This window comes from Lutra lutra, chromosome 6 (assembly GCF_902655055.1).
Source record: "Lutra lutra chromosome 6, mLutLut1.2, whole genome shotgun sequence".
Classification (NCBI taxonomy): domain Eukaryota; kingdom Metazoa; phylum Chordata; class Mammalia; order Carnivora; family Mustelidae; genus Lutra; species Lutra lutra.
The window spans coordinates 99741725-99762382 of record NC_062283.1 but is presented as its reverse complement, the minus strand read 5'-3'; the positions used below and the strand labels follow the sequence as shown (position 1 = coordinate 99762382).

Here is a 20658-nt window from a genome sequence, read left to right as displayed (position 1 = left end):
AGCCGAAGGCAGCGGCTTAACCCACTGAGCCACCCAGGCGCCCCAGAGCAGTGTTCTTTATGTGACCAATGCACTGCCTACTGCCCTAAGGAAGCACCTTAGTGTTCCTTGATATTAGAAATAAAATTGTCGATTTGGGACTCTACTAGTTTTCTATCTAATCTCTGCAGTTTCCCAATATTCTAGTTAAAAGAACAAAATGAGTCTACTCTCTACAAAAGCCTGGTAAGCCTCTAAAGCTGATCTAGACGGATCACATCTACATGTTGTGCTTCCATAAGCTGTGGGTGTGAACTAGGACTACCTTTTAAAGGAACAACCAAAACACAGTTACGAATGTAGTATAAAGGAGAGTTAAAGAAAAAATTATTTTTAAAGTCAGTGATACCTTTTGTATGCAATAGGATTTACATGCTAATTGGGGAGATCTGCTTTGAAAGAAAACAGGCAGCAGAGGGCAAAATATAAGTACTATTCTGGCCCAAAAGTCAAGAGCTAAGCTTATTTACAACATCATGGGCTGGAGTAATCAAGAAAAGATAGGGGAAGGAACCAGTCCTTGAAGGATGACCAGGATTCTGAGAAGTAGAGAAGAATAAAAGGATATTGTAGGTCATTTGAAGCACAGAAGCAGGAACCTAGAGCACTAATTCCTACACTGTTGACATTATATATCAAACTCATTCATTACATGCTTAAATGAATTGAGTAAGATTACACGGCTAGGCAGTGGATGTCAAAACTATAAGTTTTGGAGTTTTTAGAATTCCAACTCCAGGCTCTGACAGTGTATATTAACAACTAAGCAAATAATAAACAATAAATAAACAATAAGCAAAGTATTTGCTTGAGAGACAAAAAGGGAGAGCTTTAGAATGAGTTTGTACAGTAGTGAACGTACTTCTATAAGAATTTAAGGATTTTTAGTATTTTCTATAGGTGCTGAGATACAAAACTGAATGGGTGAAGCTACTAGGTGGTTCCTCTTGCATTGATTTTTTGGTTTTGCTCTTAAATTTGTCTTACGTTGCACGATTATTGCACAAATACACCGTTTCGGTGTTCCTATACTGACTTTGAGGACTCTGTACAGAGCCACTACGGTGAGGAAGGGTGGCCCAACTTCCTCTGGCTTGGGGGTGAATGGTACCCGCATTGCCGAAGGACGAGAATTGGCTCTCCGCAGCCACCGTCCGCCTTGTAACGTTCGGCCCAATCAGGACTCCACGGGAAGGGGCGGGGCTCAGAGGCGCGCGCTGTATTCTGGCTGTACCTGTCTCAGTTGGTTTGCAATGGAGGACATTTATGCTAAGTTTGTGTCTCAGAAAATCAGCAAAACCCGCTGGCGACCGGTACCTCCGGGAAGCCTGCAGACCGCGGATACCTTCGCTGCGGGCTCTTGGGACAATGAGGTACCTCCGCTCCTGGGCGAGAAGCTCCTGCTTCCCCCTTTCTTCTGGAACCGCGCGGCTGGCGGTCCGCGCGCGAGCTCTCGCCTTCTGGCTCCTCTCGCCATCTCCGTCCCCAAGTTCCCGTCTTAGGTTCTGTTGTCCGGTAACTCAGAGCCATCGATGATGTGCTTGAACCTCGTGTTTTAAACTGTCACCTTCCAGTGATCTGAGATGCTTTAAAAGCAAGGTTGCTTGAAGGCAATACAGATTTTACTGTTCAAGAGTTTGATGTAAATTTCATCTCAAGAGGAAACTTTCTGCTTTACAGGAAAATTATGTTTCACTGTGGTCTATTGGAGATTTTGGGAACTTGGACTCTGATGGAGGGTTTGAAGGAGACCATCAGTTATTGTGTGATATCAGACACCATGGCGATGTAATGGATTTACAGGTAAGTCTGTGTAATGTCCACAAGCTAACTTCTAAAAAACTGAGAGTAATATCTTTAGAGGTGCAAAGGACCTTAAAGTTTGTCTAGTGTTATTCAGGGTTTACAGGAAACTGAGTTCTCTGTAGATTATGGTTTGCTAATGTTAATTATATAACCACTTAATAGCAGAATCAGAACTGGCCAAGGGGATGTGAATTTAATCAGACTTTTAAAAATCCTGATTTGTTTGTTTGCTTAATTAGCTGGCCATCTACTGGGTGCCAAACAGTATTTGTGGGGGCTTTACAAAAGTCTAATTTTCATCACGTCCTGTGAATCAGGTGTTTTATGTCACTATGGGACAAATACCTAAGGTACTTTACATGGTTTTGCTTTTTGAATTCTTATAACAACCCCCTAAGTGGGGATTAGTTCTTCCATTTTAAAGGTTTACCAAGAGAACTTAACTTGGCCAATGTCTCAAAGCCTGTAAAGTGGGGAAAATGGAATTAAGTTTTCAAGTCCTGGTCTGTAGGACTTAAGAATCCCTGCATTTTCTTCTATAGAAAACTGCCTAACCCTGAGAATGATTATTTTCTAAACCTCTATGGTGGTAGTCCAAAATTAAACCAGTTACAGGTGAAGGAGTTGAGGGGGAAAACTTTGTTATTTATCCTTCATGAAAATCTTTTCATTTGTGTAGTGGTTTTGACTTTGCAGATCCATTATCACATTTTATTTGTTTAGCATTTATAGGCTGTTTGCATTTTAAAATTGTTATACTACTAATTGAGTCAAACAAATAGCCCCCCCGCATCAACATTTCTGAATCTGTAACAAGCAAGAATTTTCTGTTTAGTTTTTTGACCAGGAAAGAATTGTAGCAGCTTCATCAACAGGATGTGTAACAGTTTTCCTTCACCATCCAAATAACCAGGTAAAGAGTTTTTTGCTCAAAAACTGAATTTATATTTTAATTATTTTTAAGGAGGACTAACCTAGGTTGTATATAATAATGACACAAGTAAGTTTCATACTCAAAATATGGAGGGGAGGGACGCCCGGGTGACTCAGTGGGTTAAGCCGCTGCCTTAGGCTCAGGTCATGATCCCAGAGTCCTGGGATCGAGTCCCACATCGGGCTCCTTGCTCAGTGGGGAGCCTGCTTTTCTCTCTCTGCCTCTGCCTGCCGCTCTGCCTGCTTGTGTTCTCCCGTGCTGGCGCGCGCTCTCTCTCTCTCTCTCTGACAAATAAATAATAATAATAAAAAAAATATGGAGGGGAGAAATACAGTATTACCTATCTTTTAGCAGATTAATTCTTGAACCAGGTTTGTGTAAGCTGTTATTGAAAGTAGATACCTCTTAAATTCTGTTAGTACAGAGCTATCGATGTGGTTTTCTGGCAAGTAATTTCCCAAGTTACTATTCTGATCTTTCGAAGAAAGAGCACCTTCTAGCTCAGGTATCATGAGAGAGAACAGGGACAGCTACTTTGCTTCTGTGGATAGAACCTAGGTTTTAATTAGAAGAGAGGATGCATTTTGCTGCTGTGGATAGAACCTAGGTTATAATTAGAAGAAAGGATGCACTATAAAGACATTTTATCAGTGCCTTTCTTGTGTATTAAAAGCCCAAGTGGTGACCTTCATAGTGGTAGGGCAGTCCTTTAAAATAGTCCCATTTGGGCGCCTGGGTGGCTCAGTGGGTTAAGCCGCTGCCTTCGGCTCAGGTCATGATCTCAGGGTCCTGGGATCGAGTCCCGCATCGGGCTCTCTGCTCAGCAGGGAGCCTGCTTCCCTCTCTCTCTCTCTCTCTCTCTGCCTGCCTCTCCGTCTACTTGTGATCTCTCCCTGTCAAATAAATAAATAAATAAAATCTTAAAAAAAAAAATAAAATAAAATAAAATAGCCCCATTTGTAGTAACATTTTTAAGTTGCTGGAAGAGAGTGCTCATTTGGATTTTTAGGCTAGTAAAGTTCATTTTCCTAATAGGCATGCCTAATAAATATAAGACCCAGATCTTTAGTATTTTTCCTGATGGTTTCAGTTAGAAAACCCTAGAGATTTCTTTCTTAGATGTAGGCTAATTCCCTTAAGAATTTAGGGTTGCTGTTAGGGACTCCTGGGTGACTCAGTTGGTTAAACGTCTGCCTTTGGCTCAGGTCATGTTCCCAGGGTCCTGGGATCAAGTCCTGCAACAGGCTTCTTGCTCAGTGGGGAGCCTGCTTCTCCCTCTGCTTGCTGCTCCCCCTACTTGTGCTCTTGCACTCTATCTCACAAATAAGTAAATAAAATCTTTAAAAAAAAAAAAAAGAATTTAGAGTTGCTTTTGAACACACAACTGTCTGGTACCTAAACCATTTCTTTGAGGTAAGTTTGATATTGAGTAGCATTTTTTAAATCTAATCCAGTGTATATAGAACTTTTTTTTTTTTTTTAAGATTTTATTTATTAGGGCGCCTGGGTGGCTCAGTCATTGGGCATCTGCCTTCGGCCCGGGTCATGGTCCCAGGATCCATGGTTATCAGGGCTCCCTGCTCAGCCGGGAAGCCTGCTTCTCCTTCTCCCTCTCCCCTGGCTTGTGTTCCCTCTCTCACTGTCTCTCTCTCTCTGTCAAATAAATAAAATCTTTTTTTAAAAAATTTTATTTATTTATTTATTTGACAGAGAGAGAGAGAGAACAGGCAGGGGGAGTGGTGGGCAAAGGAAGAGGGAGAAGCAGACTCCTTGCAAAGCAAGGAGCCCAATGCAGGGCTCAGTCCCAGGACCCTGGGATCATAACCTGAACCAAAGGTAGACGCTTAACCGACTGAGCCACTCAGGCGCCTCATGTATACAGAACTTTGATGGAAGTAGTTTCTAGGCTTTAGTGTCCAGAAATACAAAGGAAAAATGCGAGAGTGACTCTTTTTCTAGAGGTGTATGGGATAGTCTATTCAGGGAAAAGTGCTAGTTTTTAAGGCTTTGCTTTGATTCATCCTGTTCTCATTTCTGACACCTAGACTCTGTCAGTCAGCCAGCAGTGGACAGCCGCTCACTACCACACAGGTCCAGGCAGTCCTTCCTGTGGCAGTGCACCATGCACAGGTATTGTGTGCAGCAACCCCGAAATTGTCACCGTTGGAGAAGATGGTCGGATAAATCTCTTCAGAGCCGATCACAAGGAGGCGGTGAGAACCATAGGTAAGAAAAATCATCCTTCTTTTTTATCTCATAACAGTTGAGCACCTACCATGCGCTAAGCAGACCCAATGCTAAGTGTTTGAAGGATGTAAAAAGATACAAAGTGGGATCCCTTTACAAGACAATATGTTGCTAAGGCATGTATGAATGAGTGACTACACAGGAGAAACTATTTTTGTTTGTTTTGTTGTGGCCTGTGGGGATTCTCTAAGAATTGAGGAACAAGTGGCAATTAATTGATCTAGGTTCTAGACCGTAAGTAATACTAAACGATAGCATACCAAACAAAGGGAATAACACGGAGGCAGGATAGGTCCACTTAGAGAAGGACAAAAAGCATAGTTGTCAATACTTAACGATACTTATGTAGGACAGATGAAGCAAGAGAAGTGAATTGGGGCCAGGTTGGGAAAAGTGATGCATAGCTACCGAGGTTACATTTTATTAGGTGGACCACTAAGGAGCCACCGGAACTTTTCGGTCAAGGGGATGATACACTCCTTGCTGAGCTTTAGAAGAGTTAGTCTAGTTAGTTCTCAACTGTGCTAAAGACAGATTTGCCTGACAGTAGTTTTAACAACCTACCACCCTAGACCTCCTGAATCAGAATCTCTGTGGATTCAGCCCATGAATGAGTTTTTTGTGGTATTTCATTCATTCATTCATTCATTCATTCATTTATTTATTTATAGTTCTGAAGAACACTTATTTAACAGTTAAGGACCATTACCTGGAGTTTGGAGGAGTGTCACAAAACAAAATCTAGAAGTATATGTTAAATTATGTGGTACAAGCTTAAACACTCGAGGAAAAGGGAAAGGACCAGTGTATACCAGTCTGGAAGGACTTCATGGAGAAGAGAGTTTATGAGGCTAAAGATGAAGAGATTTTTTTTTTTTTTTAAGATTTTATTTATTTACTTATTTAATTTTTTTTTTTTTTAAGATTCCACTCATTTATCTGAGAGAGAGAGGGAGAGGGGCATGAGAGAGAGAGTGAACATGAGAGGAGAGAGCAAGCACCAGAGTGGGGAGAGGCAGAGGGAGAGGGAGAAGCAGGCTCCCCACTGATCAGGGACCCTGATGCAGGGATTGATTCAGGACCCTGGTATCATGACCTGAGCCAAAAGCAGACGCTTAACTGAAGAACCACCCAGGCATCTCTTAAGATTTTATTTTTAAGTAATCTCTGTGCCCAACATGGGGCTTGAACTTACATCCCTGAGATCAAGAGTTGCATGCTCTACCAACTGAGTGAGCCAGGTGACCCCAAAAATGAATAGATTTGAGATGACTTGGCCAAATGATACAAGTTCAGAATGAACTTTATAGGAAGCACTGGGTTTGGAGGTTCTGGGTTAAGCACTAGTGGGAGATATAAAATTAGATACAGAGGAACGTCAATAGCTGTATCAGCAATGGAGGGTAATAATCTTAGGTGGAAATAGAGAAATATGTGAAAACTCTGCTGACTAGAAAACATGTTCTATAAGTGATATTTTTCTATCAAAGGAGAGTCTATTTTAATGTTCATTTTTCTATAGAAATTAAACTGACTTATTTAAAAGTTCACCTGTAATATTTCAATCGATGGAAGGAATTCGATTTAAGAATTTTGTGGAAAAGCAGGACTTTTTTTTTTAATGTATAATGTATTATTTGCCGCAGGGGTACAGGTCTGTGAATCATCAGGCTTACACATTTCACAGTGCTCACCATAGCACATACCCTCCCTCCCCAGTGTCCATAAGCCAGCCACCCTATCCCTACCTCCCCCAACCCCCCAGCAACCCTCAATTTGTTTCCTGAGATTAAGAGTCTCTTACGGTTTGTCTCCCTCCTGATCCCACCTTGTTTCATTTTTTCCTTCCCTACCCCCCCCCTCAAATTCCTCTTATCAGAGAGATCATATGATAATTGTCTTTCTCTGATTGACTTATTTCGCTTAGCATAATACCCTCTAGTTCCATTCACGTTGTTGCAAATGGCAAGATTTTGGTTTTTTGATGCCTGCATGATATTCCGTTGTGTGTGTGTGTGTGTGTGTGTGTGTGTGTGTGTGTATACCACATCTTTATCCATTCATCTGTTGATGGACATCTAGGTTCTTTCCATAGTTTGGCTATTGTGGACATTGCTGCTATAAACATTGGGGTGCACGTGCCCCCTTTGGATCCCTATATTTGTATCTTTAGGGTAAATACCCAGTAGTGCAATTGCTGGGTCGTAGGGTACTCTATTTTCAACTTTTTGAGGAATCTCCATACTGTTTTCCAGAGTGCACCAACAATGTAGGAGGGTTCCTTTTTCTTCTCATCCTCGCCAACATCTGTCGTTTCCTGACTTGTTAATTTTCTCCATTCTGACTGGTGTGAGGTGGTATCTCACTGTGGTTTTGATTTGTATTTACCTGATGGCCAGTGATGTTGAAGCACTTTTTCATGTGTCTGTTGGCCATTTGGATGTCTTCTTTGCAGAAGTGTCCGTATCTTCTGACTGTTTCTTGATTGGATTATTTGTTCTTTGGGTGTTGAGTTTGTTAAGTTCTTCCTCGATTTTGGATACCAGCCCTTTATCTGATATGTCATTTGCAAATATCTTCTCCCATTCTGTCAGTTCTCTTTTGGTTTTGTTGACTGTTTCCTTAGCTGTGCAAAAGGAAAAGCAGGATTTATTAACACACACTACTGTTTTCTTAATTTGTAGACAATGCAGATAGCAGTACACTCCATGCTGTAACCTTCCTTCGAACTCCTGAGATTCTTACAGTAAATTCAATTGGGCAGTTAAAAATATGGGATTTCAGAAAACAAGGAAATGAGCCCTCTCAGATATTATCACTGTAAGTTGTCATTTGTAATTCACTAGGGTAATGCAAAATTAATTTGTTAAATTGTTTATAGCAACTGACTTTAAACTGTATTGTGTTTTAATTGCATTTGGAAAGAATGATCCCTGATTAAATTTGGTAAAGCGAGTACAATTTGTTGGGCTTGCTACTGCTGTGCTGCATTTAGTAAATATTTGTCCTATTGATTCCTAGGCTTTATCTCTTTTTGAAGTTTATATTATTTAATGGGGAATTTATTTTTGCTCAGCAAATGATTGTACTGACAGTAGGTACAGTGCACTTCAGATGTGGTTGGATGAAAAACACAATCCAGGATACTTTTTTCTTTTTTTTTTTTTTTTTTTTTTTTTAAAGATTTTATTTTATTTATTTGACAGAGAGATCACAAGCAGGCAGAGAGGCAGGCAGAGAGAGAGGAGGAAGCAGGCTCCCTGCTGAGCAGAGAGCCCGATGTGGGGCTCGATCCCAGGACTCTGAGATCATGACCTGAGCCGAAGGCAGCGGCTTAACCCACTGAGCCACCCAGGCGCCCCCAGGATACTTTTTTCTAAGCAAAAATCCCCATTCTGTGTGTGCAGTTTTCTCTTCTCTAATAAGAATATAGAATGTGTCAAACTGAAAAAGTAATTATATAAACAAAATATTAAATAAGGTGAAGGTTGAGAATATGCTGCTTAGTTGTACATATTGTTTTTAAAATGCCAAGAAATGGAAATAAGTTTGCATATCTTACCATCAGATTATCATGTTCCTTATGTCTCCAAATTGAAGAGGGGGTAACTTTGGCTTTAATTCCATTGCAAAGTTCTAATATTTAGAAATATATTTAATGCACTCAATTTTTTGACATGATTTAAGTTCAGCCAGCTGCTCCAGCCGCAAAGTTATCATTTCGTTACTAGAGTGAAACATATTTCATGGATTATGCAAAGATAAATCATACTCACAGCATGTTTGTTGTCCTTGTGTCTCCCATAAAAGGACTGGTGACCGAGTACCCCTCCACTGTGTTGATAGACATCCCAACCAGCAGCATGTTGTAGCTACTGGTGGCCAGGACGGAATGCTGAGTATTTGGGATGTTAGACAAGGCACTATGCCTGTGTCTCTGCTGAAGGCTCATGAAGCTGAAAGTAAGTGTTGTGGCGATACATAAGTTTTTGTCAGGTAGTAATGTGGTATATTGTAAGGAGCTTTCTATAATGATACATAGGGATTATTTTACATTGTAGCTTTTGGCTAAATTATATAAATGTATAATAATCCCTTTTTATTTGACACTTAAGTGTTTAAGATTTTATTTATTTGACAGAGAGAGAGACAGCCAGAGAGGGAACATAAGCAGGGGGAGTGGGAGAGGGAGAGAGCAGGAAGCCTGATGCAGGGCTCCACCCCGGACCCTGGGATCATGACCTGAGCTGAAGGCAGATGCTCAACAACTGAACCACCCATGCGGCCCAGACGTTTAAGTTTTTCAACATGTTTCATTATTCTATCCAAAACCACAGTAATTATCTTTATGTGTTCATCTTTATGTGCTTCTTTTCTTTTTCTTTCTTTCTTGCCTTTTTTTTTTTAAGATTTTATTTATTTATTTGTCAGAGAGAGAGAGGGAGAGAGAGCGAGCACAGGCAGACAGAGTGGCAGGCAGAGGGAGAGGGAGAAGCAGGCTCCCTGCCGAGCAAGGAGCCCGATGTGGGACTCGATCCCAGGACGCTGGGATCATGACCTGAGCTGAAGGCAGCTGCTTAACCAACTGAGCCACCCAGGCATCCCTCTTTCTTGCCTTTTTTGATTTAAATATTTTTTTTTTTATTTGACACACCGAGAGAGAAAGCATAAGCAGGGGGAGCAACAGGCAGAGGGAGAAGGAGAAGGAGACTCCCCACTGAGCGGAGAGCCTGATGCAGGTCTCGATCCCAGTACTCTGGGATCATGACCTGAGGGGAAGGCAGACGCTTAACCAGCTGAGCCAACCAGGCACCCTATATGCTTATTTTCTTGGGATAATTTTTTAGAAGAAGTGGTGAGCCAAAACATAAAACTGTGATACATGTTATCAAACTGTTACACATAAAAATACCAATTTATATTGCCATGCTCTTTATAAGAGGATGACCTATTCCCGTGTAAATGTAGGCTATTTTTAATATTTGCCAATCTAGTGTTCCTCAATTTATTATTGTACCTTTTTTTTAAAACAAGAGCAGTATTTATATATAGGATCTTGTCCCTTTTTTTTGTTCATTTTTTTTTATTTTGGTGGGGATTTTTTGACCAGACAAAAATTTTTCATTTTATCATTACCTTTGATATCATGACTGGATTATAGTTTTAAATTCTGACTTAAGTTTACGGTAAGCCTTGCTTGAATAAAAATGCAAAAGTAGAAACATGGCAGTATTGTAACATCTCGGTTTAAGTTTCACATTATTACCTTGGAAAGATAAATGATTTTTAAGATATTTAAGAAGCAAATAAAAGGATAGAAATATTTTGCCTCTTCTAGTTATAACTATACCCAGGGGAAAAAAAGAATAAAAAATAATGTATGTCCTCATAGAATCTGATGTTGGCTAACCCAGTGGTAGTAATACTAGAAACTTCCAGATCTCTTCTTCCAGCTTCCCTTTTTAACTGCCAGCCTGTGTTGCTAAGCAATACATACAGATGTAGCAGACTATAATGTATTGTTTTGATTCATTCTGACTCTTGGCTAGAAATAAGATGTTTTAGTATAGAGGTTTGTGTTATACTTTGAAAATAAATACTTAAGAGTCTAGGTTTGTACAGTCAGCTTATGGTTCTATAGGCTATTTTCCTTCACTTTTTTTTTAAATGAAACAGTATGAATATATTTTACATAGGGGTTTTCCCAGAACACGTTCTGAGGAAGATGACCTTGTAATGTTTGGTGGCTTGATGCTTAATTATGGTATATGTCAGAATAAAAATTGCCCACTTGCAAGCATGTGCATTCTAATACTTTTTATGCTTTGTCCCCAGCACCTTCTATGCTGCCTCTTGAAGGTTCTTATCCAGAATCCCAGAACCCTTGTTCACAGACTACCTGTTTGATTTGTGTGCTGCAGAGAACCTCCTAAGGCGTCCTGGCCAGTCATTGGCTCCCGTTTGTCTACTGACACACAAAGTTCCCTTAAAGTTTAGTACTTGCAGGGTTCTCAATCCCAGATTGGCTTCTTAAAAGCCCTCCATCTGAAACAGTCCAGATTCTGGGAGCATTTCTAGGTTTTAGTTTGCTAGGAGCAGTTGCTATTTCTGTGATATATGCCAGAGGTATCCAGAATACTGGCATGAAGCAAAATTGAACTGCTGCTTAGAAATTCATTTGTATGTTTTCTTTATGGTCTTCTCTGTTTTTCCAGTAATATAAACTTCATATGTATATATTTTAAGATTTTATTTATTTGAGAGAGAGAGCAGAGAGAGAGAGACAATATGAGCAGTGGGGAGGGGCAGAGGGAAAAGGAGAAGCAGGGTTTGATCCCAAGACACTGAGATCGTGACCTGAGCCGAAGGCAGTTGCTTATCCAACTGAGCCACTCAGGCGCATCTAACCTTCACATGTTAATAAACAGGAATTGAAAATAAGAGAACTTACCAATTTAAAAAAATATTTTAGGGACACCGGGGTCGCTTAGTCTGTTAAGCGTCAGCTCAGGTCATGATTCCTGGGTCCTGGGATTGAGTCTGCATCGGACTCCTTGCTCCTGCCTGCCATTCCCCTGCTTTGTGTGCTCTCTCTCTCTCTCTCTCTCTGACAAATAAGTAAAATCTTAAAAATACATATTTTAGGAATTATCCCATTGTCCTATTCTTTCATTAAAAAATGTAATAAGTCAAATGATTGGCATTTATTTTCATTCACTTGCTGGCCCAATGCACAAATAGATTTACTTGGCTTCTTTATGCTATTTGTATGTTATAGCCATTTGGAGAATTATATTTTGTCTTTTAATTCTGAAGCCTTTGATTTTTATCACAGACTTAGGGTTTGAAGGTATGTGATAGAGGTTAATGGAAGATGATGCCTAGAGACAGGGCTTTAAAGTTTGTTCAACTCATTTGCACAGTTTTTAGCGTCTTGGTTCTTACCTTTTAGTGTGGGAAGTTCACTTTCACCCGTCCAACCCAGATCATCTATTTACTTGTTCTGAGGACGGATCCCTCTGGCATTGGGATGCCTCCACAGACGTACCTGAAAAATCATCACTGTTTAACCAAGGTAAACGGATTTAAGAAAGATTCTTGTGTGTAGTTTTGTTACAGTTTTAAATACCACATTGGAAATTCTCAGATTTTTACCATTAAAGAATGATAGAATGTTTCCATTCTCCTGCCTCAAGGTAAATTCTGGTATCCTAGAGCTTGAAATCCATCAGCTGCTTATTGCTGTAGTGCTGATGACTACAAATGCCATAGCGGGCTCACTTCACACAACTGGGGGTCTTCATGCTACATTTCCAAGACTGTCCATTAAAGAATCACCAGAAAGATGCTTACTTGAAGACTTCAAATTCGATACCCATATTATCCCATAGAAATTTGAGTATTTAATATCACTGAATGAGACTTTGGTGAAAAATGGTGATGTGTGATAATGGAGTCATCACCCTGATATTCTGAGAATTAAGTTTTGATCCTCGCCTTTTTAAAATATCAGTTGAATTTCAGATGTTTCCTAACATAATAGTAGTCTTGAAAGATGTTTTCCCCTTTTTTTCTTGCAGGAGGAAGAAATAGTACTTTTTTGTCTCACAGCATTAGTAACCAGGCTAGTGTTCACCAGTCTCTTATAAGCTCCTGGCTCAGCACTGATCCCGCAAAAGACCGTATTGAAATCACAAGCTTGCTTCCCAGCAGGACCTTGTCTGTGAACAGTTTGGATGTTTTAGGTCCTTGTCTTGTTTGTGGAACTGATTCAGAAGCAATTTATGTTACTAGACAACTTTTTTCATGAAAATACTGTCATTACAAGATTTCAGGTAAAGCATATTGTTAGCCTTTCGAAGTACAACTTCTCTGGAGATTTTTATTATTGGAAAATGTGAAATTTGCAAAGGAAGCTTCAGTAAACCATTGGTAATATCGATGCCTCGTTTGGCTTTTGTCAGTTGAATGTTCCCATAGTTTCAGAGTCAGAGAGAATGCTGATGGCAAGAGAATTGGAATCTGTGGAAGAATATCAGAGGGATCCTTTTGTTGATGTAGACGTTGCCTTCAAACAGGCTATTCTTTTTGATGTTGGGGGACTTCATAATTTTCTCAAACCACTAACAGGTTCCTATTTTTAATGACACTATGGTGGCTATTACCCCTCCCTGGTGGCCCAGGCCAATGTTAATGTTTATCCTTTTTATGGTAGATATTTTCTTGAATCTTCCCATATTTTATTTCCTTAATAAGTTTAATAAACTTCATAAAGAATTGAGTAAAAATGACAAGCTTTTGTAAAAGTGTTCACATTTTTTTAAAGGTTTTGTTTTTAAAGAAAAGTGTTTTTTTTTTTTTAAAGATTTTATTTATTTATTTGACAGAGAGAGATCACAAGTAGATGGAGAGGCAGGCAGAGAGAGAGAGGGAAGCAGGATCTCTGCCGAGCAGAGAACCCGATGCGGGACTCGATCCCAGGACCCTGAGATCATGACCTGAGCCGAAGGCAGCGGCTTAACGCACTGAGCCACCCAGGCGCCCTAAAGAAAAGTGTTTTGACAGGTTCCTCTGTTAGAGTAGATTTGAACAGAACTTTCAACTGCTTAGACCCAAATTCATTTTTCTTGAAAAAGGAAAAGTACATTTTTCCTAAGGATTTTTGCTTTTATTTAGTTTTAAAAGATAGTTCAAATGCTGAACTGGATGTTGTGCAATAAAGTAGAATTTGATATTAATAAGAGAGCTGACTTCCAAACTAAAAATTGATAGATAACATGTATGAATGAGTATGATGATGTGGTAAGAGTAGAGAATTTTGCTGTCTTTGTCCTTATCTACTGTGTTAATGATAATCTAATCTGTAGGTGTTTTGTTTATTTTTTAATATAGTTGACACGGTGTTACATTAGTTTCAGGTTAATGTGTCGTGCTTAAAAACAATGTTGTGGCATTGTCTTTCTAAAGTTAGTTAAGTGTTATTGAACGTGAAGACCTTAATGACAAATCACTGTTATTATGCTATTAAAGTGTGTATTCATTTACATTATTATTATTCATTTTTATTAATTCCAGTGATAGTAATTATGGTAAAGTTTTGTTTTTCTGTCCTAATAAATACGGTCAATTCTTTTATGCCACCTTACCTTGGGGGATTTTTGGCTTGGGCATTTTTGTCAGCATTTTTAAATGGAATACATATATGCAATCTGCTTTTTTATATAAATTTAACTCAAAAATATTTGATAAAATCGGTAACTTGAATTCCAAAGAATGAGAGAAGGAAAGAAAATGTTGCCATAGGAATTTTTAATCTGTTTATAGTTTTATTGCTGAGACTAATTTTTAAGACTTTTCTGTTATTAGAGAAGTAATTTGTTACAGGAAAAAAAAGTCAAAAGAAATTTTTAAGTACTTTTAATATCAAACAATAGTCTTTTCATTTCCTTTTCTATCAATGTGTGTAGAATTTATTAAAATGAAATATAGCATGTTATATTTATGAATATACATTCCCCAGCAGTAATCACATGGTTTCCATAATAAAAACATAGCTATTAATTTTCCTTTGACTCACTTCCCTTTATATGAATGTCTTGCTGCAGCCTGAGCTTCAGCGTCCCTTTCCTTACTTTCCAGGCATATTCTCATTCTATTCAGTAGGCTAAATCCTTGCTGTGGGTGGGCGCTGAGTTGATGTCACTCCTGGAAGACTAGCTCGGGTGGGGGGCACATTTTTCATGCACACTGAGTGGCAAACTTGTACCTCTGCTTTCATTTACATTATATGCTGCTGAAAAGTTTAAAGGATTCATATACGTTGTTAGCACCCTTCTCAGGTTTCAGCAGCAATATATACAATTTCCCGAGGTTGTTATAGTAAATAATTGGTAGAGGGAGGGAGCCAGATGTGCAGGCTTAGAATATTAACTTAGGCTGCAAACAAGTTTCAGGTTTGAAGCTTTGCTTTAAGAGTATTTATAACCAAAAAGAAAAAAAAATAGTATTTGTAACCATGAATAAAAGAAAGTACATTTGAATAGTGTTAAATTTCTTATCAATTGATGAATTCTGCCAGATTTAGTAAGAAACATAAGCTTTATGGAAGATAAATAAACCCTAATTTATAAATTTGTTCATTATCACTGTCTTTATTCATGAAACTATCACATAGTTTCTTTTGAGGGCTACAGGATCACAGAGGTAGAAGGCACCTTGGAGAGCATATCTAACCCAAATTTAACCATCACTTCCACAGCATTCCCAACAAATTATCATCCAGCCTGTACTTGAGACTATATTGTGATCAAGTTTCCCATTTCCCAGTGCAGCTCTTGGTCAGCTCTTCTTGATACAGCATTATGGCAAGGTTTTAGTATATGAGTGGAATATAAAACGATCCCATAAAAAAAAGTAGAATCATGTTATTGTGGGTTAATGAAATGATCATGTGAACCTACTACAAGACAGCCAATCACCATTCAGTTTACTGAATTTGCATTATGTGGGGGTGCTTTAAGGTTTCACTAAATAAATTAATTTACTGAACGCAAATTTGCTTTCATTTCTTTTCCTTGGGAGCCACGAAGAAATTTAATCCTTCATCACATTTCCAAATATTCAGAACTAAATAATTGTAGCTTTTTGGGGAAAACTTTTTTAATCCCAATGGTTTCTAATGGACAAAGCTCTCTTTGCAGCATTACTTGCCTTATTTTTTTCTTTTTTTAAGATTTTATTTGTCAGACAGATTGAGCACAAGCAGGGGGAGCAACAGGGAGAAACAGGCTCCCCGCCAAGCAAGGAGCCCGATGCAGGACCCAATCCCAGGACCCTGGGATCATGACCTAGAGCCAAAGGCAGATGCTCAACCGCCTGAGCCATCCAGGCACCCCTGCTTGCCCTTCTTGGTTAAATTCCAAACCTTCCAAACCCCTTTTAGGTGTCATTTTCCCAGAAAGACTTCCCTGGCCTCTGACAGTCTGGGCTAAATTATACTCTGCTTCAAGAGCCCCATTGTGCAGGGCCTGTGCTGTGCTTACAGCTATATTAAGCAGCCTTTCCCAACTGGACCAAACAAATAGGACCCATATCTTAGCATCGTATTAACAATGTTTAATACAGTATCTGATCTATGGTAAACACTGAAGCAGTGCAAACTGAGCTGAGCTAACCTCACAATCTTGTTTTCCCTGGGAAACGAATACTCCTTTTGCCAAAGACCATCATTAAAGTGTGACATCCAAAATGAACACTTTCCCAGGTGGTGTCTGCCTCCCTCAGAGGTGACTTAAGAAAGCTTACCATCCTGGTTCTTGGTACAATATTCCTTGGTAATGCTATCTCAGTTTATTTTAAATATTCTGACATTTGCTCAATTAGACTACTGACTAGTTGAAATTAAACCCTTTGCCTTTTTCACACATGTATACTATACTATACTTCCCCTAGTGTTGAGTTAACACAGATGATTTTGATCCTTACTATTTGGTCAATCCCTGTTCAACAAAGACAAATCTTATTTTTGTAAAGAGCTAACAATCTGGGGTGCCTGGGTGGCTTAGTGGGTTAAAGCCTCTGCCTTCGGCTCAGGTCATGATCCCAGGGTCCTGAGATCGAGCCCCACATCGGGCTCTCTGCTCATCGGGGAGCCTGCTTCCTCCTCTCTCTCTCTGCCTGCCTCTCTGCCTACTTGTGGTCTCTGTCTGTCAAATAAATAAATAAAATCTTAAAAAAAAAAAAAAAAAGAGCTAACAATCTCCTTTGAGGGTCTTCCGCAGAAGCCAATCATTTTCAGAATTTCCCAGCATGATCTACATTCTCACCCCATTGGTTAGGAGATAGGATAAATATACTGAAGTGCTTAGGCCCACTCCTCCAGTCCTCCCAATTAATCAGTGACATGTGAATCATTGGTATTTGACTATAGTTATTGAAATCTTTATAAACCAACCTAATGTACTGACATTCTGCCCCATTTATCTTGTTCACAAAGCTGCTGTAGGGAGATACCTGTGCTATAGCTATTCCATCAAAAATTTTATATAATTGAAAAATTCCTTGTCCTTTGTAACACTTCCATTTCATGGTATTAAGGAAATAATCCTTTAAATAATCCATTCTAGAATCTTGACTAAGAAGAACACTAAGTCCACCAGTGTAGTTTATATCAAGCCTTCATTTAAGCTTATGGTATCAATATGGTACCCAGCTCAGACTAGTTAACATGGTTTGAAGCAGTAGCAGTGCTCTAGTCTTACAGATCAGAAACTTGGGGACATCTGAACTCTACCAAGCAAGTATTCAAACTTTCAACAGTATCATCTGAACCACAACATTAAGTGGCAGTGTAGAGAACAGACTACCATTATCTTCACATCAAAACAATTCCAACATTTTGCTCCATTAGGTCAATGAGGAGGGAGAAAACTATAGGGGAAGGGTGAGAAGGGAGAGTAGATAAGTAGAATACAGCTGATCAGGTTAAAAAAAATTAAAAATAAACTAATGTTCAGTTCCAAACTGTTGTAACTGGACTCTGGGGGACAGTAGCTGACACACTAGTCTAACAGAGCCGTCAGAAATGCATCAGCTGTCAAAAAGTAATTTTTGGGGGCGCCTGGGTGGCTCAGTGGGTTAAGCCACTGCCTTCGGCTCAGGTCATGATCTCAGAGTCCTGGGATCGAGCCCCACATCGGGCTCTCTGCTCAGCAGGAAGCCTGCTTCCTCCTCTCTCTCTGCCTGCCTCTCTGCCTGCTTGTGATCTCTCTGTCAAATAAATAAATAAAAATCTTTAAAAAAGTAATTTTTGTTCAGGCTGTGGACATAAGAAACTAAACTGTGATAGGCTGTAAAATAATAGCTGCAACTCATCAAAACACAGATTTTACCCCTTCATTGTATAGAAGGAAGTTACATTTTAAAACTTGTTAGCAAGAACTGTCCTACAAATAATGATACTCCAGTAGTAACAAGCATACCCGAAACCAGATTTGGTTTCTAATACCCTTCTCCAAAAAAAGGAAAAAGGACTTCTTGAAGGAACAGGGAATATATAAGATAGCTGGAAGCATCCTGTACTGTCAGAAAGTAAGGGAGTTTAAAAAATTTTTTTTTAAGTAGACTCTGCACTCAGCATGGAGCCCAATGTGGTGGTTTAACTCATGACCCTGAGATCAAGACCTGAGCTCAGACCAAGAATCAGATGCTTAACTACCTTAGCCACCCAGGTGCCCCTTAAGGGAGTTCTTTTTAAAAATGATTTTAAAAGGCATAATAATGGGGAAGATGGCATGTCAAAGGGACACAGAAAACAATTCAACTGGAAGAGCTCCCCATAGTGAAAGCTGGAACAATTTGATCAACAAAATAAATTACTCAAACCATAAAATAAAAATCCATGAGTCCACATTGATATGAATATTTTTAAAAAATGGAGAAGAGACAAATCTGCTCAGAATTCCATCTGATTTATGTAAATTCTCTGCCCAAAAAGAGGTAGAACACAATTTTCACCCTTAAGTATGGGCTGCTCATAGTCTATAGCCTTTCCCTAAAACTGAGGGAGGAACTTAATATTCTCAGGGCCACATTGCTCTTCTGACTTCTTCCATATTTGCTGCCCCTGTTCCTCCTGTCACCCAAGCATGAAATTTGGCGCCTACATCTGTTGATAAAAACGAAATGAAATCCGAAGTCCCCATTTCCATGAAGCTTGAAAAGTTGAGTAGGTTGAAACTGGACGGAAGGTTTTCCATCACACCAACACAAAGCCCTTCAAATGCAGTGGTAGGCACTGCCATTCAGAGACATCCAGCAGCCTTAGTAAGCACTTCCCTTGCTCTTTCACCTACCCTCAATCCCCAATCTCAGCTGCTTTTCATCTTGGGGATTGCTTCATCTTTCCTGATCATTCCTTCTCTCTTTTCCTGCTCTTCTCTCCCCCTGCTTCATTGGAGTTAAACCTCCAGTCCCAGACAGAGCAATTCACTGAACTTGAATTATCTAGGAAATTTCCCCAGAACAGTAGTTTATGGAGATACCTGGAGATACCTGACTTTAGGCTTAGAATTAAGAGCTTACATAAAGAAGTCCCCTGGATGGTGACAGAGGTGACAAGATTTGGGGAGCAGTATGCTTTTTCAGATACATAATCCTTCTGGAAAGGGCTAGCAGGCCTGTGAACATATTAGGTTCATATAATTTTAAGGCTGAAAGGGTCCCCAAAGGTTACTTAGTCCTGCAGTTGACGGAAGTAAGAGCTAGAGCTATTATGTGACCCACCTTGGGTCATATACTGTACCTTTTTTTTTTTTTTTTTTTTTAAGATTTTATTTATTTGACAGAGACACAGTGAGAGAGGAACCAGCAGGGGGAGTGGGAGAGGGAGAAGCAGGCTTCCCGAGGAGCAGGGAGCCTGATATGGGGCTTGATTCCAGGATCCTGGGATCATGACCTGAGCTCAAGGCAGGCCCCTAAAGAATGAGCCACCCAGGCGTCCCCATACACTATCTTCTACAGTCTTTGCCTGTGCTTACAGAGTTTCAACCAAGTGCTCTTGGAATGGAATCTTTTAAAAGAGGTTTTCACATTTGAACTTCAGGATACAATGGCCGGTACCTAATTTAACATCATGAACCTTAATTTGAAGAAAATTTTTATAGTTAGTCTCTAGTAGAAGAATGAAAAGAGGTTTGAGGGGCTCCTGGCTGTCTCAGTCGGTGGAGCCTGTGACTCTTGGATCTCCCAGTTGTGAGTTCCAGCCCCATTTGGGAGTAGAGATTACTTAAAAAATAAAATCTAGGGGCGCCTGGGTGGCTCAGTCCTTAGGCATCTTCCTTCAGCTCAGGTCATGATCCCAGGGTCTTGGGATCAAGCCCCGAACTGGGCTCCCTACTCAGTGGGAAGCCTGCTTGGAAGCCCACTACCCCTGCTTGTATTCCCTCTTTGGGGGTCTCTCTCTCTCTGTATCAAATAATTCTTTTTTAACAAAATCTAAAAGAAGGAAAGATGGTTGAAAACTATTTTCTAGAGGCAAATGTGGCAAAGGCTCGCTTTACAAAGGGTATATGGTACTTTCAAATACCATAAACCCAATGATCTCATCCCAAACTTCTAATTCAACTTAGCAGGAAATAAAACCCCTTCTGGCATTCGCCGTTATTCCAGTTATGGCAATAATGACTTCCCCGTCTACCGATCCGGTTGACAGGTTAAAAATCTCCAAACTCTGTTAACCCTTCCTGGCTCAAGAATATATTAAGCTGGCTGATTCAGCAAACACTTAACTACGGACTTATTCAGGGAGAGCGCTAAGCAAAACTCAATTCATTTCAAAGCCTCTAGAAATCTCGATCCTAGCGCCCACAGCCAGGTTTCAGAGTAAATCACTGACGTTTCGTTCTGAGAATTAAACTCCTTATTGCGCGTCTTACTCTCTTTCCGTGCACAGAAAGAGCTCAATTAAAAGAGACAGACTCTCAAACGAGTGGACTTGGAAGGGGGAAAGCCCGATCCCACGAGCCGGGGCGAGTCACCTGGTCAGCGCCAGGCGGGGGCGACGCTCGCCAACAACGCTGAGGAGAGGACAACCGGCGGAAGGCAGGAGGCCGCAAGCGGCGCTCTGGCCGCCG

General features: G+C 40.0%; 1 protein-coding gene across 1 annotated transcript; it reads left to right on the top strand.

Moving 5' to 3' along the window:
• The first annotated feature begins 1240 nt into the window (after positions 1-1240).
• On the top strand, positions 1241-14277 carry NUP43 (nucleoporin 43). Its single transcript, XM_047733975.1, has 9 exons — positions 1241-1412; positions 1720-1842; positions 2681-2758; positions 4825-5005; positions 7711-7846; positions 8837-8988; positions 11979-12101; positions 12607-13371; positions 13581-14277. Exons 1-8 carry the CDS (start codon positions 1293-1295, stop codon positions 12834-12836), a joined length of 1143 nt encoding a protein of 380 aa, XP_047589931.1. The 5' UTR covers positions 1241-1292; the 3' UTR covers positions 12837-13371; positions 13581-14277.
• Positions 14278-20658: the final 6381 nt, after the last annotated feature.